We start from the raw sequence: 22298 nt of genomic DNA, 5'->3' as shown, positions 1-22298 counted from the left end.
GTACTTTCCATCTTCTCTGGTGGAGGCCGGACTGTGGCACATAATTGTAAATGTATGTTTCTGCAACTATTTTCGGTCAGATGACTTTCAGTTTTGCCGTATGAACGACAAAAATGGGATTCGATGGACTCGGCCACCCCGTCATGTATGTACTCACTTTCCTGTTGTTGGCTGGACTACGGCATTTCTGTATATATTGGCTGCTGTTTTCGGTAAAGATGACGTTAAATTTTGCAACAACATCCGTCAAAACGATAAGAGCGTGCGAGTAAAACACCTTCCACGGAAGCACCGGCCTCTTTCAAACGCCAAAGCATTCGAACGACAAGGATGGGATTCGATAGACCCTTCCACCTTGTCATGTATGTACTCACTTTCATGATGGGGGCTGGACTATGGCATATGTTTGTATTTTCAGCTATTTTCGATAAAGTTGACATAAAATTTTGCAACAACATCCTTCAAAACGCTTAAAGAGTGAGAGTACTTCTACAGAAACACTATGATCTCTCGAATGCCAGAACATATGAGCGACGAAGAAGGGATTTGAACCCACGCGTGCAGAGCACAATGGATTAGCAGTCCATCGCCTTAACCACTCGGTCAACTCGTCACATACGTTCCATCTCTCTGGTGAAGGCCGGACTGTGGAACATAATTGTAAATGTATGTTTCTGCAACTATTTTCGGTCAGATGACTTTCAGTTTTGCCGTATGAACGACAGAGCAAATGAACGACAAAAATGGGATTCGATGGACTCGGCCACCCCGTCATGTATGTACTCACTTTCCTGTTGGGGGCTGGACTACGGCATTTCTGTATATATTGGCTGCTATTTTCGGTAAAGATGACGTTAAATTTTGCAACAACATCCTTCAAAACGATAAGAGTGTGCGAGTAAAACACCTTCCACGGAAGCACCGGCCGCTTTCAAACGCCAGAGCATTCGAACGACAAGGATGGGATTCGATAGACCCTTCCACCTCGTCATGTATGTACTCACTTTCATGATGGGGGCTGGACTATGGCATATGTTTGTATTTGCAGCTATTTTCGATAAAGTTGACATAAAATTTTGCAACAACATCCCTCAAACACTAAATGAGTGAGAGAACTTATACAGAAACACCATGATCTCTCAAATACCAGAACATATGAGCAACGAGGTTGGGATTCGACCCCACGCGTGCAGAGCACAATGGATTAGCAGTGCATCACCTTAACCACTCGGCCACCTCGTCACGTTCTCTCCTTCTTCTCTGGTGGAGGCCGGACTGTGGCACATAATTGTAAATGTATGTTTCTGCAACTATTTCGGGCAGATGACTTTCAGTTTTGCCGTATGAACGACAAAAATGTGATTCAATGGACTCGGCCACCCCGTCATGTATGTACTCACTTTCCTGTTGGGGGCTGGACTACGGCATTTCTGTATATATTGGCTGCTGTTTTCGGTAAAGATGACGTTAAATTTTGCAACAACATCCTTCAAAACGATAAGAGCGTGCGAGTAAAACACCTTCCACGGAAGCACCGGCCTCATTTAAGCGCCAGAGCATTCGAACGACAAGGATGGGATTTGATAGACCATTCCACCTTGTCATGTATGTACTCACTTTCATGATGGGGGCTGGACTATGGCACATGTTTGTATTTTCAGCTATTTTCGATAAAGTTGACATAAAATTTTGCAACAACATCCTTCAAAACGCTTAAAGAGTGAGAGTACTTCTACAGAAACACTATGATCTCTCAAATGCCAGAACATTTGAGCGACGAGGATGGGATTCGAACCCACACGTGCAGAGCACAATGGATTAGCTGTCCATCGCCTTAACCACTCGGCCACCTCGTCAAGTGCTTCCTTCTTCTCTGGGGGAGGCCGCACTGTGGAACATAATTGTAAATGTATGTTTCTGCAACTATTTTCGGTCAGATGACTTTCAGTTTTGCCGTATGAACGACAGAGCAAATGAACGACAAAAATGGGATTCAATGGACTCGGCCACCCCGTCATGTATGTACTCACTTTCCTGTTGGGGGCTGGACTACGGCATTTCTGTATATATTGGCTGCTATTTTCGGTAAAGATGACGTTAAATTTTGCAACAACATCCTTCAAAACGATAAGAGTGTGCGAGTAAAACACCTTCCACGGAAGCACCGGCCTCATTTAAGCGCTAGAGCATTCGAACGACAAGGATGGGATTCGATAGACCCTTCCACCTTGTCATGTATGTACTCACTTTCATGATGGGGGCTGGACTATGGCATATGTTTGTATTTTCAGCTATTTTCGATAAAGTTGACATAAAATTTTGCAACAACATCCTTCAAAACGCTTAAAGAGTGAGAGTACTTCTACAGAAACACCATGATCTCTCAAATACCAGAACATATGAGTGACGAGGTTGGGATTCGACCCCACGCGTGCAGAGCACAATGGATTAGCAGTGCATCACCTTAACCACTCGGCCACCTCGTCGCGTTCTCTCCTTCTTCTCTGGTGGAGGCCGGACTGTGGCACATAATTGTAAATGTATGTTTCTGCAACTATTTCGGGCAGATGACTTTCAGTTTTGCCGTAAGAACGACAAAAATGGGATTCAATGGACTCGGCCACCCCGTCATGTATGTACTCACTTTCCTGTTGGGGGCTGGACTACGGCATTTCTGTATATATTGGCTGCTGTTTTCGGTAAAGATGACGTTAAATTTTGCAACAACATCCTTCAAAACGATAAGAGCGTGCGAGTAAAACACCTTCCACGGAAGCACCGGCCTCATTTAAGCGCCAGAGCATTCGAACGACAAGGATGGGATTTGATAGACCATTCCACCTTGTCATGTATGTACTCACTTTCATGATGGGGGCTGGACTATGGCACATGTTTGTATTTTCAGCTATTTTCGATAAAGTTGACATAAAATTTTGCAACAACATCCTTCAAAACACTTAAAGAGTGAGAGTACTTCTACAGAAACACTATGATCTCTCAAATGCCAGAACATTTGAGCGACGAGGATGGGATTCAAACCCACACGTGCAGAGCACAACGGATTAGCAGTCCATCGCCTTAACCACTCGGCCACCTCGTCAAGTGCTTCCTTCTTCTCAGGGGGAGGCCGGACTGTGGAACATAATTGTAAATGTATGTTTCTGCAACTATTTTCGGTCAGATGACTTTCAGTTTTGCCGTATGAACGACAGAGCAAATGAACGACAAAAATGGGATTCAATGGACTCGGCCACCCCGTCATGTATGTACTCACTTTCCTGTTGGAGGCTGGACTACGGCATTTCTGTATATATTGGCTGCTATTTTCGGTAAAGATGACGTTAAATTTTGCAACAACATCCTTCAAAACGATAAGAGTGTGCGAGTAAAACACCTTCCACGGAAGCACCGGCCTCATTTAAGCGCCAGAGCATTCGAACGACAAGGATGGGATTCGATAGACCCTTCCACCTTGTCATGTATGTACTCACTTTCATGATGGGGGCTGGACTATGGCATATGTTTGTATTTTCAGCTATTTTCGATAAAGTTGACATAAAATTTTGCAACAACATCCTTCAAAACGCTTAAAGAGTGAGAGTACTACTACAGAAACACCATGATCTCTCAAATACCAGAACATATGAGCGACGAGGTTGGGATTCGACCCCACGCGTGAAGAGCACAATGGATTAGCAGTGCATCACCTTAACCACTCGGCCACCTCGTCGCGTTCTCTCCTTCTTCTCTGGTGGAGGACGGACTGTGGCACATAATTGTAAATGTATGTTTCTGCAACTATTTCGGGCAGATGACTTTCAGTTTTGCCGTATGAACGACAAAAATGGGATTCAATGGACTCGGCCACCCCGTCATGTATGTACTCACTTTCCTGTTGGGGGCTGGACTACGGCATTTCTGTATATATTGGCTGCTGTTTTCGGTAAAGATGACGTTAAATTTTGCAACAACATCCTTCAAAACGATAAGAGCGTGCGAGTAAAACACCTTCCACGGAAGCACCGGCCTCATTTAAGCGCCAGAGCATTCGAACGACAAGGATGGGATTTGATAGACCATTCCACCTTGTCATGTATGTACTCACTTTCATGATGGGGGCTGGACTATGGCATATGTTTGTATTTTCAGCTATTTTCGATAAAGTTGATATAAAATTTTGCAACAACATCCTTCAAAACGCTTAAAGAGTGAGAGTACTTCTACAGAAACACTATGATCTCTCAAATGCCAGAACATTTGAGCGACGAGGATGGGATTCGAACCCACGCGTGCAGAGCACAATGGATTAGCAGTCCATCGCCTTAACCACTCGGCCACCTCGTCAAGTGCTTCATTCTTCTCTGGGGGAGGCCGGACTGTGGAACATAATTGTAAATATATGTTTCTGCAACTATTTTCGGTCAGATGACTTTCAGTTTTGCCGTATGAACGACAGAGCAAATGAACGACAAAAATGGGATTCAATGGACTCGGCCACCCCGTCATGTATGTACTCACTTTCCTGTTGGGGGCTGGACTACGGCATTTCTGTATATATTGGCTGCTATTTTCGGTAGAGATGACGTTAAATTTTGCAACAACATCCTTCAAAACGATAAGAGTGTGCGAGTAAAACACCTTCCACGGAAGCACCGGCCTCTTTCAAATGCCAGAGCATTCAAACGACAAGGATGGGATTCGATAGACCCTTCCACCTTGTCATGTATGTACTCACTTTCATGATGGGGGCTGGACTATGGCATATGTTTGTATTTGCAGCTATTTCCGATAAAGTTGCCATAAAATTTTGCAACAACATCCTTCAAAACGCTAATAGAGTGAGAATAAAAGAAGTTCTACAGAAACACCATGATGTCTCAAATACCAGAACATATGAGCGACAAGGATGGGATGCGAACCCATGCGTGCAGAGCACAATGGATTAGCAGTCCATCGCCTTAACCACTCGGCCACCTCATCCAGCCTTTCCTTCTTCTCTGGTGGAGGCCGGACTGTGGCACATATTTTTAAATGTATGTTTCTGCAACTATTTTCGGTAAGATGACTTTCAGTTTTGCCGTATGAACGACAAAAATGGGATTCAATGGACTCGGCCACCCCGTCATGTATACACTCACTTTCCTGTTGGGGGCTGGACTATAGCATTTCTGTATGTATTTGCTGCTATTTTCGGTAAAGATGACGTTAAATTTTGCAACAACATCCCTTAAAACGATAAGAGCGTGCGAGTAAAACACCTTCCACGGAAGCACCGGCCTCTTTCAAACGCCAGAGCATTTGAACGACAAGGATGGGATTCGATGGACTCTTCCACCTCGTCATGTATGTACTCACTTTTATGGTGGGGGCTGGACTATGGCATATGTTTGTATTTGCAGCTATTTTCGATAAAGTGGACATAAAATTTTGCAACAACATCCTTCAAAACGCTAAAAGAGTGAGAGAACTTCTACAGAAACATCATGATCTCTCAAATAACAGAACACACAAACGACGAGGATGGGATTCGAACCCACGCGTGCAGAGCACAATGGATTAGCAGTCCATCGCCTTAACCACTCGGCCACCTTGTCACATACTTTCCTTCTTCTCTGGTTGAGGCCGGACTGTGGCACATATTTGTATATGTATGTTTCTGCAACTATTTTCGGTAAGATGACTTTCAGTTTTGCCGTATGAACGACAGAGCAAATGAACGTAAAAATGGGATTCGATGGACTCGGCCACCCCATCATGTATGTACTCACTTTCCTGTTTGGGGCTGGACTACGGCATTTCTGTATGTATTTGCTGCTATTTTCGGTAAAGATGACGTTAAATTTTGCAACAACATCCTTCAAAACGATAAGAGCGTGAGAGTAAAACACCTTCCACGGAAGCACCGACCTCTTTCAAACGCCAGAGCTTTTGAACGACAAGGATGGGATTCGATGGACCATTCCACCTCGTCATGTATGTACTCACTTTTATGGTGGGGGCTGGACTATGGCATATGTTTGTATTTGCAGCTATTTTCGATAAAGTGGACATAAAATTTTGCAACAAAATCCTTCAAAACGCTAAAAGAGTGAGAGAACTTCTGCAGAAACACCATAATCTCTCAAACACCAGAACATACAAGCGACGAGGATGGGATTCGAACCCACGCGTGCAGAGCACAATGGATTAGCAGTCCATCGCCTTAACCACTCGGCCACCACGTCACGTACTTGACATCTTCTCTGGTGGAGGCCGGACTGTGGCACATATGTGTATATGTATGTTTCTGCAACTATTTTCGGTAAGGTGACTTTCAATTTTGCCGTATGATCGACAGAGCAAATGAACGACAAAAATGGGATTCGATAGACTCGACCACCCCGTCATGTATGTACTCACTTTCCTGTTGGGGGCTGGACTACGCCATTTCTGTATATATTGGCTGCTGTTTTCGGTAAAGATGACGGTAAATTTTGCAACAATATCCTTCAAAACGATAAGAGCGTGCGAGTAAAACACCTTCCACGGAAGCACCGGCCTCTTTCAAACGCCCGAGCTTTTGAACGACAAGGATGGGTTTCGATGGACTCTTCCACCTCGTCATGTATGTACTCACTTTCCTGTTGGGGGCTGGACTATGGCATATATGTTTGTATTTGCAGCTATTTTCGATAAAGATGACTTAAAATTTTGCAACAACATCCTTCAAAACACTAAAAGAGTGAGAGTAAAAGTACTTCTACAGAAACACCATAAAATCTCTCGAATGCCAGAACATATGAGCAACGAGGACGGGATTCAAACCCACGCGTGCAGAGCACAATGGATTAGAAGTCCATTGCCTTAACCACTCGGCCACCTCATCATGTATTTTCTTTCTTCTCTGGTGGAGGCCGGACAGTGGCACATAATTGTAAATGTTTGTTTCTGCAACTATTTTCTGTAAGATGACTTTCAGTTTTGCCGTATGAACGACAGAGTAAATGAACGACAAAAATGGGATTCGATGGACTCGGCCACCCCGTCATGTATGTACTCACTTTCCTGTTGGGGGCTGGACTACGGCATTTCTGTATATATTGGCTGCTATTTTCGGTAAAGATGACGTTAAATTTTGCAACAACATCCTTCAAAACGATAAGAGTGTGCGAGTAAAACACCTTCCACGGAAGCACCGGCCTCTTTCAAATGCCAGAGCATTTGAGCGACAAGGATGGGATTCGATGGACTCTTCCACCACGTCATGTATGTACTCACTTTCATGATGGGGGCTGGACTATGGCATATATGTTTGTATTTGCAGCTCTTTTTTAATAAAGGTGACATAAAATTTTGCAACAACATCCTTCAAACCGCTAAGAGAGTGCGAGTAAAACACCTTTCACAAAAGCATCGGCCTCTTTCAAACGCCAAAGCATTTGAACGACAAGGATGGGATTCGATTGACTTGGCCACTTTGTAATAAAATTTTGCAACAACATCCTTCAAAACGCTAAAAGAGTGAGAGTAAAACAAGTTCCACAGAAGCACCAGGCTCTCTCGAATGCCAGGACATATAGCGATGAGGATGGGATTTAAAGAGCACAATGGATTAGCAATGCCAGCTGCTGAAGGATTGTCCATCAATATTTCACAAATGTTGAAGATAAGAGCCAATCGGAGCGATTGGGTCCAACATTGTAGCCAATCACGTTGCAGCGTCTCAACATTTGCAGCCAATCGCGGACCGTAGTTCTCAACATTTTCAACATTTGACCAATCAGAGTCATGGCAATGTTAAAGCTGGGGAAGGAACCATTCCAAGATTCACCGCTAGGTGTGCAGTCAAACAGGTTAGTCAGATGTCAATCAATTTTCCGAACTGAGCCGAAGGTACACGAAGGAATAACAGGGTCATCTGGAGGCGGGTCAGAGGTCAAAAAAGTTTCTTGACCTTCAGTGATTTTCGACAAACAGCATCATTCGACAGAGCACAGCATCGTTTTGTTTAAAGTTCAGGATTTTTTTTCTGATAGTGATTTCTTAAAAAAGATAAGAAAATCTACATAATTGCACGTATTAATGTTTTAGTGTTTTGTATTTCAAATTTGGATACTTTAATCTAAAACCGTTTAATTTATAGGAGAAAAAATGTCTGAAAAATTCCACAAAGCCATGTCAGACGCTGACTGGATTTCACGTCTGAAAAAGTTTGCCAGCACAGGAGTTTGGCCATCAGATGAGGGCAACAGGAACAGGCCAGCTCCTCGATAAAAAAAGTGGCTTGAGATTTATCAAAGGGTGTTTATTTCGTTTACATGATAAAACGTTTGTTGAAATTTGCTTAACTTGTTAAGCTTCAGTACATTCAGTACAGTATCTATGTAAAACATGTCATACTTGTTTTTAAATATTAATGTGTTTTAAATTGCATGTATTTTGAGATTTACGTCGAATAATTTACTATAGTTTGACCGTTTATGAGAGTGATTTTAAAAGGTGGGGGAATGGATTATGAATGTACAATACATGCTGTGAGTTTACCTGCAAGCTGTGTGACAAGCGTGCGTGCGTAAAATTTTAGTACAACACCCTAGTCTTTTGTTTCAAGTATATCAGTATCTAGCAAGATGCCCAAACTTCTGACGTATGAAAACGTTCCTTTATCGAAGTAGTTCACAACTATCCATTAACAGAATTTGTAATGTAGTCAAATGTGTAGTTGGTCAACGGATGCTAGCGACAATGTTTTTCCCCCCTGTAGTTCAGTGTTTTGTTTTGTCTTGGACAAACGCAGCTGCATAAATCCTTAAGTTTTAAATAAAAGTGAAACTATCAACAAAAAGCTTGACCGCTTTCAAGCTACAAATACAAGCACTGTCATTTACAGCTCATTGCTGCCTAATGGTGTTAATGGAAGTTTTTACCAGTATTATGTAATGTATGAGTGAATGGTCTTTTCCAGAAAAATTCCAGAACATCGTTGCCTGTGTGAACAGTACATGTTTTAACTTACTGGTAAAGACGTTCCAGATATTTTCTGGATATTTACCAGGTAACACTGTGTGAAAGGGTCGTTTATAGACGTTTATTAGCCTTGGTCTTAACATTAATATTAATTTGTGCCAATTCCACATTAAAAAAAACGGTTTAACTCTGTTTTGTTTGGGAAATCGCGTGGTCAGAATCTTTATTGGGCAGCGTTCTGCACAAGCTGTTTAAACAGTGGACTAGTACAGTCAGATAATTTTCCATCGAACTGTGTCATAGCTCATTACCACAAGGTTGACCTGATTTTAGCCCTCCTTGATGCCCACATTGCCCAAATGCACCGCACTGCTTTCGCCTTAGCTCGCCTCCAGCTCCTCTTTGAAAATTAATGACTTCTGGCTACTTTGACAGTCTCGCCAACAACGCTTGAACGCACTGTAAGAGTCAATCTCATGTTTACTGCCTGTTTAGTGAGGTACTTACAATATTTGGCATGCCTGTTTTTTAACCAACTCACTGATTTCACTAACTTCAAGTTGTTGTTAATTGCATCTTAGCAATTTCAAGTCATTTTTATTAATAAAGTGCCTATGCAATGCAGATTGTGTCAAAGAAGCTTTACAGTGATGAACAGGGAAATGATCAAATCCAGATAACAAAATGTAATTGTTGAGAGATGTTTTCAAAACAAAAATTGCACAATTGATTCATTGATAGTTTGTTTGACTTACTGTTGATTTATTGTCTGAATTGAATGATTTTACTCACGTTTTGTTTGTATGCAGCAATTTCAAGTCATTATTAAGGTACATTTAAAACAATATGTTGTATGTTGTGCTATGTATTGTGTGTAAGTTCCAGTACGCTTTAAACACTTCAGTCGTGATATGCTAGTAGTAGTAGTAGGTTGTGGATGACCGTGTAACAGTAGATTACATGTGTCTCATAATGTATGATTTGCAGTTGTGTATTGTAAAGGCGAGTACTCTTTAACCACCTCAGTCTTGGTAATGTAGCATAGGGCTGTGTTTGTGTGTTGTGTATGATCGTGTACCTCTGAAACACACTGGTCCCTCTAATGCAGAGAACTGACATGTTGTGTGTGTTGTAAAATTACTGTCCTAATAATTCAATAGGTCCCTATATAGACCAATTATGTAATAGGCAGGAACATTTTTGGAAGGGCCGTGGCTGTCCTTGTACACCACCATAATATCATACAGTATAATGATCCATTTTAATGTGTGTATAGATAATCCAAAGTGATGTATGAGATCTGCAGAGGAAAACAAAATTTTTGATATGTTTATTATATCTGTAGGACATCGGGAAAGGGGTGTCCCCTTATACCACCACCCAACTTTTTTGGTGATCAAAGTCCTTCTATACCACAAAAACCAGTATGTGTGTGTGTGTGTGTGTGTGTAACTGTGGCTGAATGTGCAGATGTGTCCACAGACGTGCTGAATGTGTGTGTGCTGTGTGTGTTGTGATTGAGAGAGCGTCTGGTCTGTGTTCAGAAGCTCCTCCTCAGTGTCTCTGTGTTGGTCTTGATGGAGCAGAAGCCTTTATTTCTCTGAGCGCAGCAGGAAAGCTTCAGCTAAACTGTGTTTTCCTACTTTAGTCAATCCAACACAGAAAACTCCTCATCTAGTCAAGAGTTACAGGCTTATTACTGGACACAGACATTACTGAGCTTGATTTATTTGCTTTATTAAGCATTATTAATGCACAGTTGTGCTGGTGAACATCAGTTAATGCACTGAGAGACAACAAGAACTAACAGAGAACAACTTTATTGTCATCAACTAACATGAACAGATCAATAAATACTGGAATAAATGTGTTTTTATTGTTCAGTTCAAGTCAAATCATGAAGAAGAAGACCAGAAGAGCAGAAACAAACGTCACACTTCATTTCTCCTTTATTCATTGAGCTGCTGGATTTCTCTACAGTTGATTCAAGATTTGACAGAGATTCAGACAGGATTCAGACATTTCCATGTTCATCATCACATTCTAATATCAGCAGTGGATTTGACATTGACTTTTATTATTTGTGCTCAATGAAACAGAGAAACAATGAAGAAGATCAACCTGTAGACAAGAATGAGCTGATCTGAACACAGCAGCCTCCTGGAGGACACTTCATCAACATCAATGATGACACTGATGAAGACTGAGACACACACACACACTCAGACACACACACACACACACACGCACGCACGCACATAACTGTGAACACACACAAACACACAAACACACGTTCTGTCTCTCTCTCACACACACACACACACACACATACACACACACACACGCACAATCAGACTTTCTCAGACACACACACATGCACATGGACACACACACACACACACGTTCTCTCTCTCTTACACACACGCACACACGCACGCACGCACAAACACACAAACAGACTTTCTCACACAAACACTCACATGGACACACACACACTGTCTGTCATCCGCGCACACACACACGCGCACACACACACACACAAATACAAACTCTCTCTTACACACACAAACATAGACACTCTCACACTACACATGCACGCACACACACACACACACACACACACACACACACACACACACACACACACACACACTGCTGCTGACTGCTCCTGCAGAGAATTCTGGGTAAATCTCTCGTCAGTCTTCAGCTCAGTTTCACTGATGATCCAGAATAAACTATAAACCCAGGATAGAGCGGCTCAGTGAATGTGGTCTGGACTGAGTGGACGAGGCTCATTGTGTCTCTATAGATGTTGTAGAAGATCAGAGTTCCTGCACTGTGATCCACAAACACTCCTATTCTCCAGTTGAGCGGCTCCACTGGGAGATCAGTGTGTGTGTTATTGTGACTAAATGAGGATCTGGAGGTAGAGCAGCGCAAACTCCAGGACTGAGCATTACATCCAAACAAACACTCAACACCTCCTCTCTTCCTCCTGATGCTCTTATATGACACTGATATAAACACATCATCATCTCCACTCCAGTCAATCTCCCAGTAACAGCGTCCACACACACTCTCTCTGCACAACACCTGAGGATAAACATCAAATCTGTCTGGATGATCAGGATACGGCTGATTCTCTCCCACATTCTTCACCTCTCTGTTCTCCTCAGACAGAATGAGTTCAGTGTTTGCTGTGTTTGGATCCAGAGTGAGGAAACAGACATCTGAACACAAGAACACACACATTTACAACCACAGCTGTGTGTGTGTGTGTGACGGAGAGAGAGCGTGTGTGCGTGTGTGTGAGAGACAGAGAGAGAGAGTGTGTGTGCGTGCGTGTGTTTTGTGTGAGTGCATGTGTGTGTGTGTGTGTGGGGTGTGTGCGTGTGTGTGAGAGAGTATGTTTGTGTGTGTGTGTGTGTGTGTGTGTATGAGAGTATGTTTGTGTGAGTGTGCGTGTGTGTGTGTGTGTGCGCATGCTTGCGTGTGTGTGTGTGTGTGTGCGTGAGTGATTATGTGAGTGTGTGTGTGCATGCTTGCGCGTATGTGTGTGTGTGTGGGTGTTTGTGTGTGCGTATGTGTGTGTGTGTGAGAGCATGTGTGTAAGTGAGAGAGTGTGTGCATGCGTGCGTGTGTGTATGCGTGTGAGAGAGACAGAGAGTATGTGTATGTGTGAGAAAGAGAGTGTGTGTGTGTGTGTGTGTAAGATAGTGTGTGTGTGTGTGTGTGCGTGTGTGTGTGCGTGTGTTTGTGAGAGAGTGTGTGTGTGTGTATGTGTGTGTGATTGAGAGAGGGAGAGAGTGTGTGTGCGTGCGTGTGTGTGTGTAGTCCTACATTTGTGCAGTCCTGCTGTAATCCTCGTGTGTCCTCCATGATCCAGACTGTAAACACACACAGATGGAGAGAATGAGCTGTTTAGTTTCCATCTTGAATCCATCTTCAATCCCCAACCCTATTCCTGACCTGATATTGTAGGATTCTTCAGCAGAAATGGAGGAAGAAGTTTCTCTGCTCAGCTCAAATGCTGAAACTGTACAGTGTGTCCCGCTTAATGTCACTGTAACTGAGCCAATACACTCCAACATTTACAGAGGAGATTCATTTCACACTCAATGATTTGCTCTTCATAGACATGACTGGAATACTCTACAAGCTGTATCTTCTGTCTGTCCTCACCCCATAACCCTCACAGAAAACTGAAGCTGATCACAAAAGAGCTTTCTAGTGTCTTTTTAAAGCCATTCAGTGTAAAAGCACAAGGCCAGTGCTGCTCCACATACTTGAGTTTGTCCAGTGTGTAGTTTGGATCCTCCAGTTGTTCAGAGAGCAGCTTGACTCCTGAATCTCCTGGATGATTGTAGCTCAGATCCAGCTCTCTCAGGTGTGAGGGGTTTGAAGTCAGAGCTGAAGACAGAAAACCACAGCCTTCCTCTGTCACCATACAGCCAGACAATCTACAAACACAGCAATAGTCCACATCACACAGTTGGACAATCACACATCTCTTTGTGTTGTGAAGATGCTGACTGCTGTTTCTGCTCATGTCAACAGCAGTGATGAACACACACATCCTGATCAGCTCTCCTTATTGATCGAGCCCTCGCATCAGCAAACACACTCACACACTCAACAAGGACTCGACACTCAAGCAGAAATGCTAGCGCAATCGTTTTTTAAAATTCATAGTACAGAAAACCTTACTGAAAAGGAAAAATGAGGACGTGAAGAAACATTATCAAAATATAGAGATTGTAATGATCATGAAAATGTAAATGAGATATTGAATTTACCTTTTAATATTGATGAGTTAAATTATGTACTAAGGAACAATAGAGTGTCTGCACCAGGAAAAGATCAGGTTTGCTATATAATGATGTCTAATTTAAGTGAGATATCTAAAGATATTTTATTGGATTTTTATAATAAGGTTTGGGAGAGTGGTAAATTACCTAGAGTATGGAAAGAGGCAATAATCATTCCAATACGTAAAGCAGGGAAAGGAGGTGATAAGCCAACTGATTATAGACCAATTGCACTAACCTCTCATATATGTAAAATCATGGAGAAATTTATTAATAAAAGGTTAACATACTATATGGAAACTAAACGATATATTGTCAATTATCAAAATGGTTTCAGGAAAGGCAGAAGTACTATAGATTCTACAGTATGTTTAGAGTATGAAGTAAGGAGAGCACAGATTAATAAAGAAAAGGTAGTAGCTGTTTTTCTGGATATCGAGAAAGCTTATGACATGATGTGGAGAGAGGGGTTGATAATTAAATTAAAGAAAGCAGGGATTGATGGAAACATGGTAAGATGGATTAAAGATTTTTTTAATTGGAAGAACTATAGAAGTAAAGATTGGAGAAAGTGTATCTAGGAACAAGTGTGTTGAAAATGGTACTCCTCAAGGAAGCATAATTAGCCCTTTGTTATTTTCATTCATGATTAATGATGTATTCTTAGATATTGAGAAAGGAATAGGTTGTTCTTTGTTTGCAGATGATGGTGCAATCTGGAAACGTGGAAGGAATGTGGATTTTGTGGTAAGGAAAATGCAAACAGCTATAGAAGTGGTCGAAAAATGGTCATATAAGTGGGGGTTTAGATTCTCTGTTGAAAAAACAAAGACAGTAATTTTTTCAAAGCAAAAGTATAATAAGGAGATAATTTTGAAGGTATATGGACAAGATATAGAAAGAGTTTCATGTTTTAAGTCTTTAGGGGTATGGTATGATGAGAAGCTCAACTTTAAAGTACACATTGAGAAAATTGTGGATAAATGCAGGAAAGCACAGAATGTAATGAGATGTTTGCTGGGTAAAGACTGGGGAGATGAAAGGGTTGCAATGAAAAAATGTATAATGGTTTAATAAGATCAGTACTGGACTATGGATGTATAGTATTTCAATCTGCTAATGTAAGTATGTTAAGGGAACTAGATAAAATTCAGTATAAGGCATTAAGATTAATAACAGGGGCTATAAGGTCTACCCCTACAGCAGCTCTTCAGATTGAAACTGGGGAAATGCCACTAGAACTTAGGAGAGTTCAATTGACAATGAACTTTTGGATCAATATAGAGGGACATAACTTTGATCATCCTGTTAAGAAAGTGTTAAAACCCTGCTGGGAAAAAGAAAAGTCAGAAATCAAGAGTTTTGGGTGGATTGTACCAAAAGAGGCGGAAGAAATTAAATTAAAAAAGATGTTCATCAGTCCAACGGTACCTTGGTCAGTTACTCCTGAATGGTTACTACCAAAACCCAATGTTGATACATCATTGTTAAAGAGAAGAGATAAGAGTGCAGAGGGCAATTTTAATATTCAATTGGTGCAAATGTATCTTAAAGACAAATATTTTAATCATGTTTTAATATATACAGATGCATCTAAAGATAGTGGAAACAGAGTGGGGGTAGCATATTCAATAATAGATTTTAGAATAAAAGTTATTAAAAGAATCTCAGACGATCTATCAGTTTATACTGGAGAAATGGTGGCAATACTAATGGCACTTCAATGGGTTGAAGAAAACAGACCATTAGAAGCACTGATATGTTCAGACTCAAATTCCTCACTGATGACGTTAGAGAGTGGACATTCTGAAAGCAGAAAAGATATACTGATCGAGATATTGCAAACACTATATCGCATTCAGATGATGGGATTAGATGTTAAGTTCTGTTGGGTTCCAGCGCATAGTGGAATAACAGGGAATGAGTTGGCAGACGAGGGCGCTAAAGAAGCTACAAGAAAATCAATTATAGACATGGAAATAAAATATAGTAAAAGTGAGATGAAGGTTTTAATCAAGCAAATTTAAAAAAATAGGTGGCAAAAACAATGGAAGGAAGGAAAAAATGGGGTGGCTGTTTAATATATAAAGAAATGTGGATAAAGGAAGAATAACAAGTAGAAGTAGGAGGGAATAGAGTATAATTTCAAGAATTAGATTTGGACATACAGGACTTAACAGTACATTGTACAAAATGAATAAACATCAGACTGGAAAATGTGATTATTGTGGGCAAGAAGAAACCGTGGAGCATGTTATTATGAAGTGTCCAAAATACAATAGGGAAAGGAGAGAATTTATTTTAAATTTGAAAAGAGTTAATATGAATTTTAATTTGTTTAAAATACTAAACAACAAGTCAGAAGAGGACAGTATAGAATTTTTAATTCTTTTTTTAAAAATGTCTAAATTAGATAAAAGAATATAGATATAAGTGGTGTAGGTTTTTTTTTTTCCCTTTTCTAAAGATGGATAGATAGTGCCATCATGGCCCACACTCCTAACCAGCAAGTGGCGGTAATGCACTTAGAAGTTGTATGCCAACCGCCAATAAAACTCATAAGAAGAAGAAGAAGAAGAAGAATTCGGGGTCAGTTCACCTGGTGAGCGAGCGAGCTACTGTGGTGCCGTAAGCGATCTGTTACTTGTATATTTTTATTGTGATTGTACATATATCGTTTTGTTTGTTGTTTATTTGTTCTTTTATTTTAGTTTGTTTTGCTACTTTGCTGGGTTTTGGGTTTCACTCTCGTACACTGTAAATAAACCATCACTTTACACATTATATCAGCGAGTTGTGCCATCATTTTGAGGTTTTCTCATTTTTTGATATCCTTTGAGAACCCACTACAAGCCTTCCTAGCTCGTAAACCTCACAATGTGTTCGTAAAGTGTTTTTACATGACATATTCACCAGTAAAATACATTGCAGTTGTGTCTGAAACTAATGTTAGGGTTGTAGCCGGCTGTATGTTTGCCTCCCGATCTCTCTCTCTCCCGCTCCCTCCATGCCGGTCATTTATTTAGGTCTGCCTTCACGACAGCCGATGCCGGTCATTTCTGTAGGTCTGCCTTCATGACAGCTGATCGATCAGTAGACCGATCTATCATCATTTGGCGACGTAGTGCGGGAATACAAAAAGCATGCCAGGAAGAGCGGGAGAGAGCGCTTTTTCCTTTGATCTCGTTTTTCGTGTATTTTTCTAACATGATTATGATTTTAATTTGCTTAACTTTTGTTTGGGCAAAATTATTTTGCATTACTTTTGCCCACTTTGAGAAATTTTGTGAGGTTTGCACATTTTTATTTCAATTGATTTGTATGTTATTTTTTGACTCCGTTCCTTCCCGACAATATTGAGCAATATCTCCTTAAGTTCACACTTTTCTCAGTGTAAGGTGGTTAGGGAAGATGTCGTACGATTTCCATTTTGCAAACACTTAGAAAATGTATTGTTAAAGACATCAGGTAAGAGGTGAAAATAATCTTTGTATTTATTTCATTCTACAGTTCAGAATAGGGAAGAATGCGTGTGCACGGCGCTGAAGACCTTTTTTTTCTTTTCATCAGTTTTAGCGAGGTAAGAGTTGTTATTCATTAGTTAGAATTGTTTTGTTATATTTCTTTCTTTTGTTTGGCTTCACTATCATCCCCTTGTTCGAGTTTAACTTATTTTTGTTTGATACTTTGTTTGAATTTTCTACTTTATTATATTATTTTTAATAGTGTAAATATTTCTATTTTTTGTATATTTGGGCATTATTCTGGTTTCACTTTTTGACATTAAATCCCTTTTGTTGGCAGTTCTGTTGCTTACACCCTCACATTGTAAAATTTCCACACTTTTTAAATGTTTTTCCTTATAATTAAGTTTCGTGAAACAGTTAAGATAGGCGTGCGCTTTGTCTACCACACAAATTCCATTCCTGTACTCCACTGGAAAACCAAAGTGTTTCCACACAGATGACTTAAATGTGTCTGGGGGATCTGCAATCTCAGTACCATGTGAAGCAGCCATCCTGGGTCCAGTAGTAACGAGTGTGATGCTGACTAAAGTCACATAACATGCACTAAAATACTAAATTTAGAATATGTGAAGTTTAAGTATAAACAAATTTCGAGAGGATCACGTGCTTATGATTGCTAGCAGCTGACCCGCATTATCCAATTCACTACGATCCAATCAGATGACTCCTAAACTACTATAAATACCCTGGGGTTTATTCCATTGCAATCTTCGTTTTGAAGAGGCAGCTTCACCGTAGCTAGCTCCGTTAAAGAACCTACTCTAAACCAGCATGGACAACCAAAGCAGCTACCAGATACAATCTACCAGCTACAATCTACAAATTACCAGCTATAATCTACAAGCTACCAGCTATAATTTACAAGCTACAATCTACAGCAGCAACAACAGCAGCAACAACAACTACTACTTCAAACAACTCCAACAATTGCATCAACAACTTCAACAAAACTTCAAACCTTCCACTTCAACGCATCTGCTGTGTCTTTAACCCTATTCTCCAGCAAATGACAGCCAAAACTCCAAAGCCATTACAACGAAACTGAACCATTTCCTTTTTCCTAGCGGTGCACATGCTATGCACATGAAGGGAAGCTTTCCAAAATAACTATACCAAACATTTAGACCAAAACATTTATAAATCTTTTAAATAACAAGACTAGCATAAACAATGATTTTAACTAAAGATACTTGCCTCTTGCCCGTCCACTGGTCCATAACATTTAACAGCTTGTTTGCTGGAATGTTCAGCAGAGCAACAGTTAAAGTCATAAACAATGGTGAACTTGATCAACAAAATGGCCGCCGGGCTTTTTCACCTTTGGCACGCTTGACTGGCACTCTTTTAACCCAATAGCTGTAAGAAGCGTCACCATCCAATGAGCTCTCTGGAGAAGGTCCCGCCCTCTCTCTTGACTCTGTTGCAAGTCTTATGAACGAATTTGGGCCAGACACGCTTGTGAATGAAGTTAAGATACCAACAAAATGTTATTCATGGATTAAAGTAAAGCCAATTACTAACATTCCATTCACAGTTTTACAGTGGTGACATCGCCCTTGAAGTCTTATAGAGTTCAGAGTTTGATGTTAACAATTGAAGAAAACAACAAATAAATAAGTAAAAAAAAAAAAAATAAATAAATAAAAATAAAAAATAAATAAATAAATAAATAAATAAAATAATGAATAAATAAAAAAAAAAATAAATACATAAATAAATAAATAATTAATTAATTAAAAAAAAAAAAAAAAAAGAGCACTGAGGTCCAATTACACTTGACCGGTGATTCATTTATTCATACACTAGTGTCTTATGTAAGCTTATAATGGCAAGTCAGTTGGATGTGAACAGCAACAAACAAACTTCCTGATTGGCTGCTATGAATAGGAGGACATTTCTGACAACGGATCTTCAATAAATTCTTCCAGGACCACCAGACAAACTATACCCCTTATCCTCAGCTCTCCATCCATTTGCCATTCTGAGGGGAGATGAATGCTCACCTCTACCATCCTTGCACATAGCCACATCAAGCTATCAGACCATGCATTAATAAAAAGACCATGACATTCGGCTGCTGAACCTGACCCTCATCCAACCCATTACATTTTATATGCACTTCAAATACAATCACACTCTACATAAAGGATGCATTTCCACTCACATAGCCCACATCCTCGATGCCATATTTCTCAAATTGCTTTGAATTGCATTGTCACCCTGATACTAACTTCTGATTTCTGATTTCAGGTCTAACCCAAGGATCTAACCCGGGCGTTTCAGCTCTCCCTTCCTTAAACTTATTCTGCTCCAATCTACAATCTGCAACTACCGAACCTGCAACAGTGGATTCTTTAATCAAAAAAAAAAAAAAAAAGAATCGATTATAAATTCATGATAGTACCATTCTTGCGCCACTGTTCAGCCTTCTTGTATTAGTCCTATTGACATTGCGACTTGAAAATTCTCTAGCAAAAACCCTTAATTATTGATCTCCGCTCCTCACAATTCTATATTCCTCAGCATTTAACAGCACTATTCCTTCTGATGGATACTCGCCGATTTACCATGAAATAAACCAAGCCACTTCCCTTATCAGAATAATGTAATTTATATTTATTTTTCATTCGCCTTTATCATCATGCCAATCCACCCAGACTTGTAACGTCTTTTTGCATCAATTGGCGCTCACACTTTACTTTGCAGTCCGATTAACTTCAGCTGCAAAAGTAGCCCCAAATTTTAACATGCTTTTAGAAGCAGTATGCTGGATTTTATCTAATAACTACAAAATCCTGCACATTAGCCATCTCCTTTCTCCTCGCCCCTGGCTAAATACCTGATGATCACCCAAAGGTTCGAGGATATAGGGATCCCCCTTGCAGAGAAGAAAACAGCTGGTCCCAGCACTTCTATAGAATTCCTGGGCATCAACCTAGATTTGAATAAATTCAAGCATCCCTTCCTTCCATACCTCCTTTAGCTCTCCTCTTCAGTCCCCAGTTTAGAATTTTATTTCTGATCTAACACTACAGAATGCTGAAACCCTCGCCCTTTTTATTAAGCAAAGCAAACAGATCAGACAGGTAAAGGGCATTCATTTGCATATTTAACTTATTCCCCCACACAGCCATTCCAAACTCTCCTAGTATTTCTCCATTTAAGGAGATAAAAGGAGCCTGACCCACATGCCCCACTTTTTACTGATGACGCTAACCCTCCAGTAACCTTTTTTTGGTTCAAAAACACCTAAAAGAAGTCCTTCACCTTCAGGCTTTCCCCCTGAATTGTATTCTAGCCATTCATTTAGAATCGGCGCAGCCACCACAGCAGCTCACAAAGCCTATCCTCTCACCAAATCCAGGCCCCTGGCCGCTGGTCCTCTGATGCCTTCAAAGCTTACATTCGCCTCAGCCAATCCCACCACAAGACAGCCCAGCTAGTCCTAACTAGCTAAATACCAAACTCCAACTAAAGGTACAAGCTCAACCCTAAGTAGGCTGGAGTGCGTGTGAGTGTGTGCGTGCTTGTGTATGGGTGCGCATGGGTACATGTGTATTTGCATGCGCAGATATGGTGTGTGGATGCACAAGTATACATGCTTATTTGCACGTGGATGTGTATATAGGTGTGGGCGTACGTTTAGGTATGCATATGCACGTGCAAGGAATGAGTATGTGAGCCTATGGGCGCATGCACATGTTGTGCAGGTTGCATGTATGCTCTTAACTTTCCTTTCAAACCTGCTATGCTTCCTCCCTTACCATGCTCTGACCCCCGCAGGGGTCCAATCCGAGCTTCGACTCTCGCGAGTCACCCCTAGCCCATCCCCGGCCACCCCTTCACTACCACCTCCAGTAAGAGCCTGCACTACCCCCTCCCTCTTTCTGACTCTTACTGCCTCTTACTTACTCTTACTCTTTCTGACTCTTACTTACTCTTACATAACATGCGCGTACATCTGATGTATACCTGTTCCGATGCGTGTGCGTGCATTTGCCGAAACAGGAATAGACGCACGTGCATGCTCACGCACGCAGGTTATTCCCTCTCTCCTTTTCTTCCTTTGGCGTGAGTTCCTCCGCCCTCTCTTTTCTTCCTTTCTCATAGGCCATCAATCCTCAGCTCTAACTCCTGCAGTAGTGACTAAAACGAGCTTCGACTCTCGCAAGAGTACCGCCCCGGCCACCTCCTGCTGCAGTCTCCACCGCCCCCTCCCTTTCCCAGACTTCAGTAGGAGAAATGCCCACAGCAGCTCTGACCCCCGCAGGGGTCGCTCCGAGCTTCGACTCTCACAAGAGTCAATCACCGCCCATGCCCGGCCCTTACCATGTAATAACCATATATATTCATATATATATTTATATATGCATATATACTCCTATATTCTCCTTTTCTTCTTTCTGGCGTCGAGATTCTCCGCCTGGCAATTATCTGCCCCTTCTTTCTACCTTACAGCGTGAGTGCTTCCGCTACCTTTACCCTTCTCTGATCTTCCCCCTTATCTTCTTACCCTCCTATCTCCTCAATTTCTTTTCCAGCGTTGAGTCCTTCGCTAACTGTCTTTCTTTCAGCGTCGCTCTTTCGCTCTTTCTTCCTTTCGCTTAGGCCCTCAATCCTCAGCTCTAGCTCCCGCAGGAGCGACTAAAACGAGCTTCAACTCCCGCAGGAGTTCAGGCCCTGGCCACCTCCCACCCTCTCACGCAAGAGTCTCCACCGCCCAAATCTTCCCAACTCTTGCTCGAGCAATCTAACTCCAGCTCCCACCCCCGCAGGGGTGTATACATTTGAGCCTTGACTCCCGCGGAGTCAATCCAGCCCTGCCCTCACCCCGCCTAAGCTCTAGCAGTCTACTTGCTCTGCTCCCGTAGGAGCTTCTCTAACTAAGCGATCAACGCTATATCCAGCAGCCGGATATGGCTTTGTTACACCTGCTTTTTGGGGGGCTCTTCAACACGCAGCTGCTGTCCCGAGCTATACGAGGCATTTTGGGGAGTTCTCGATCTACCTGAGCTCA

At 41.4% G+C, this 22298-nt stretch overlaps 1 protein-coding gene and 6 non-coding genes across 8 annotated transcripts in view; all 7 read right to left on the bottom strand.

Annotated features, from left to right (window-relative positions):
* Positions 1–1774: 1774 nt before the first annotated feature.
* trnas-gcu (transfer RNA serine (anticodon GCU)) lies at positions 1775–1856 on the bottom strand. Its single transcript has one exon. It is a non-coding gene; the product is annotated as a tRNA-Ser (tRNA).
* A 1162-nt stretch (positions 1857–3018) lies between these two features.
* Positions 3019–3100, bottom strand: trnas-gcu (transfer RNA serine (anticodon GCU)). The gene has a single exon. It is a non-coding gene; the product is annotated as a tRNA-Ser (tRNA).
* A 1162-nt stretch (positions 3101–4262) lies between these two features.
* Positions 4263–4344, bottom strand: trnas-gcu (transfer RNA serine (anticodon GCU)). The gene has a single exon. It is a non-coding gene; the product is annotated as a tRNA-Ser (tRNA).
* Positions 4345–5512: 1168 nt separating this feature from the next.
* trnas-gcu (transfer RNA serine (anticodon GCU)) lies at positions 5513–5594 on the bottom strand. The gene has a single exon. It is a non-coding gene; the product is annotated as a tRNA-Ser (tRNA).
* A 548-nt stretch (positions 5595–6142) lies between these two features.
* Positions 6143–6224, bottom strand: trnas-gcu (transfer RNA serine (anticodon GCU)). The gene has a single exon. It is a non-coding gene; the product is annotated as a tRNA-Ser (tRNA).
* Positions 6225–6783: 559 nt separating this feature from the next.
* Positions 6784–6865, bottom strand: trnar-ucu (transfer RNA arginine (anticodon UCU)). Its single transcript has one exon. It is a non-coding gene; the product is annotated as a tRNA-Arg (tRNA).
* A 3802-nt stretch (positions 6866–10667) lies between these two features.
* Positions 10668–22298, bottom strand: part of LOC148680650 (NACHT, LRR and PYD domains-containing protein 3-like) — a 32949-nt gene continuing 21318 nt past the window's right edge. For both annotated transcript variants that reach the window (XM_088650118.1, XM_088650119.1), the window contains 3 exons: positions 13233–13406; positions 12787–12833; positions 10668–12176 (listed from right to left, as the gene is read on the bottom strand). In XM_088650118.1, coding sequence (XP_088506244.1) covers positions 11650–12176; positions 12787–12833; positions 13233–13406 — 748 coding nt within the window. In that variant the 3' untranslated portion in view covers positions 10668–11649. The remainder of the gene's footprint in view (positions 12177–12786; positions 12834–13232; positions 13407–22298) is intronic.

This window comes from Danio rerio, chromosome 4 (genome assembly GCF_052040795.2).
Source record: "Danio rerio strain M-AB ecotype USA chromosome 4, GRCz13ab, whole genome shotgun sequence".
Taxonomy (NCBI): domain Eukaryota; kingdom Metazoa; phylum Chordata; class Actinopteri; order Cypriniformes; family Danionidae; genus Danio; species Danio rerio.
This window is presented reverse-complemented; position numbering and strand designations above follow the sequence as displayed.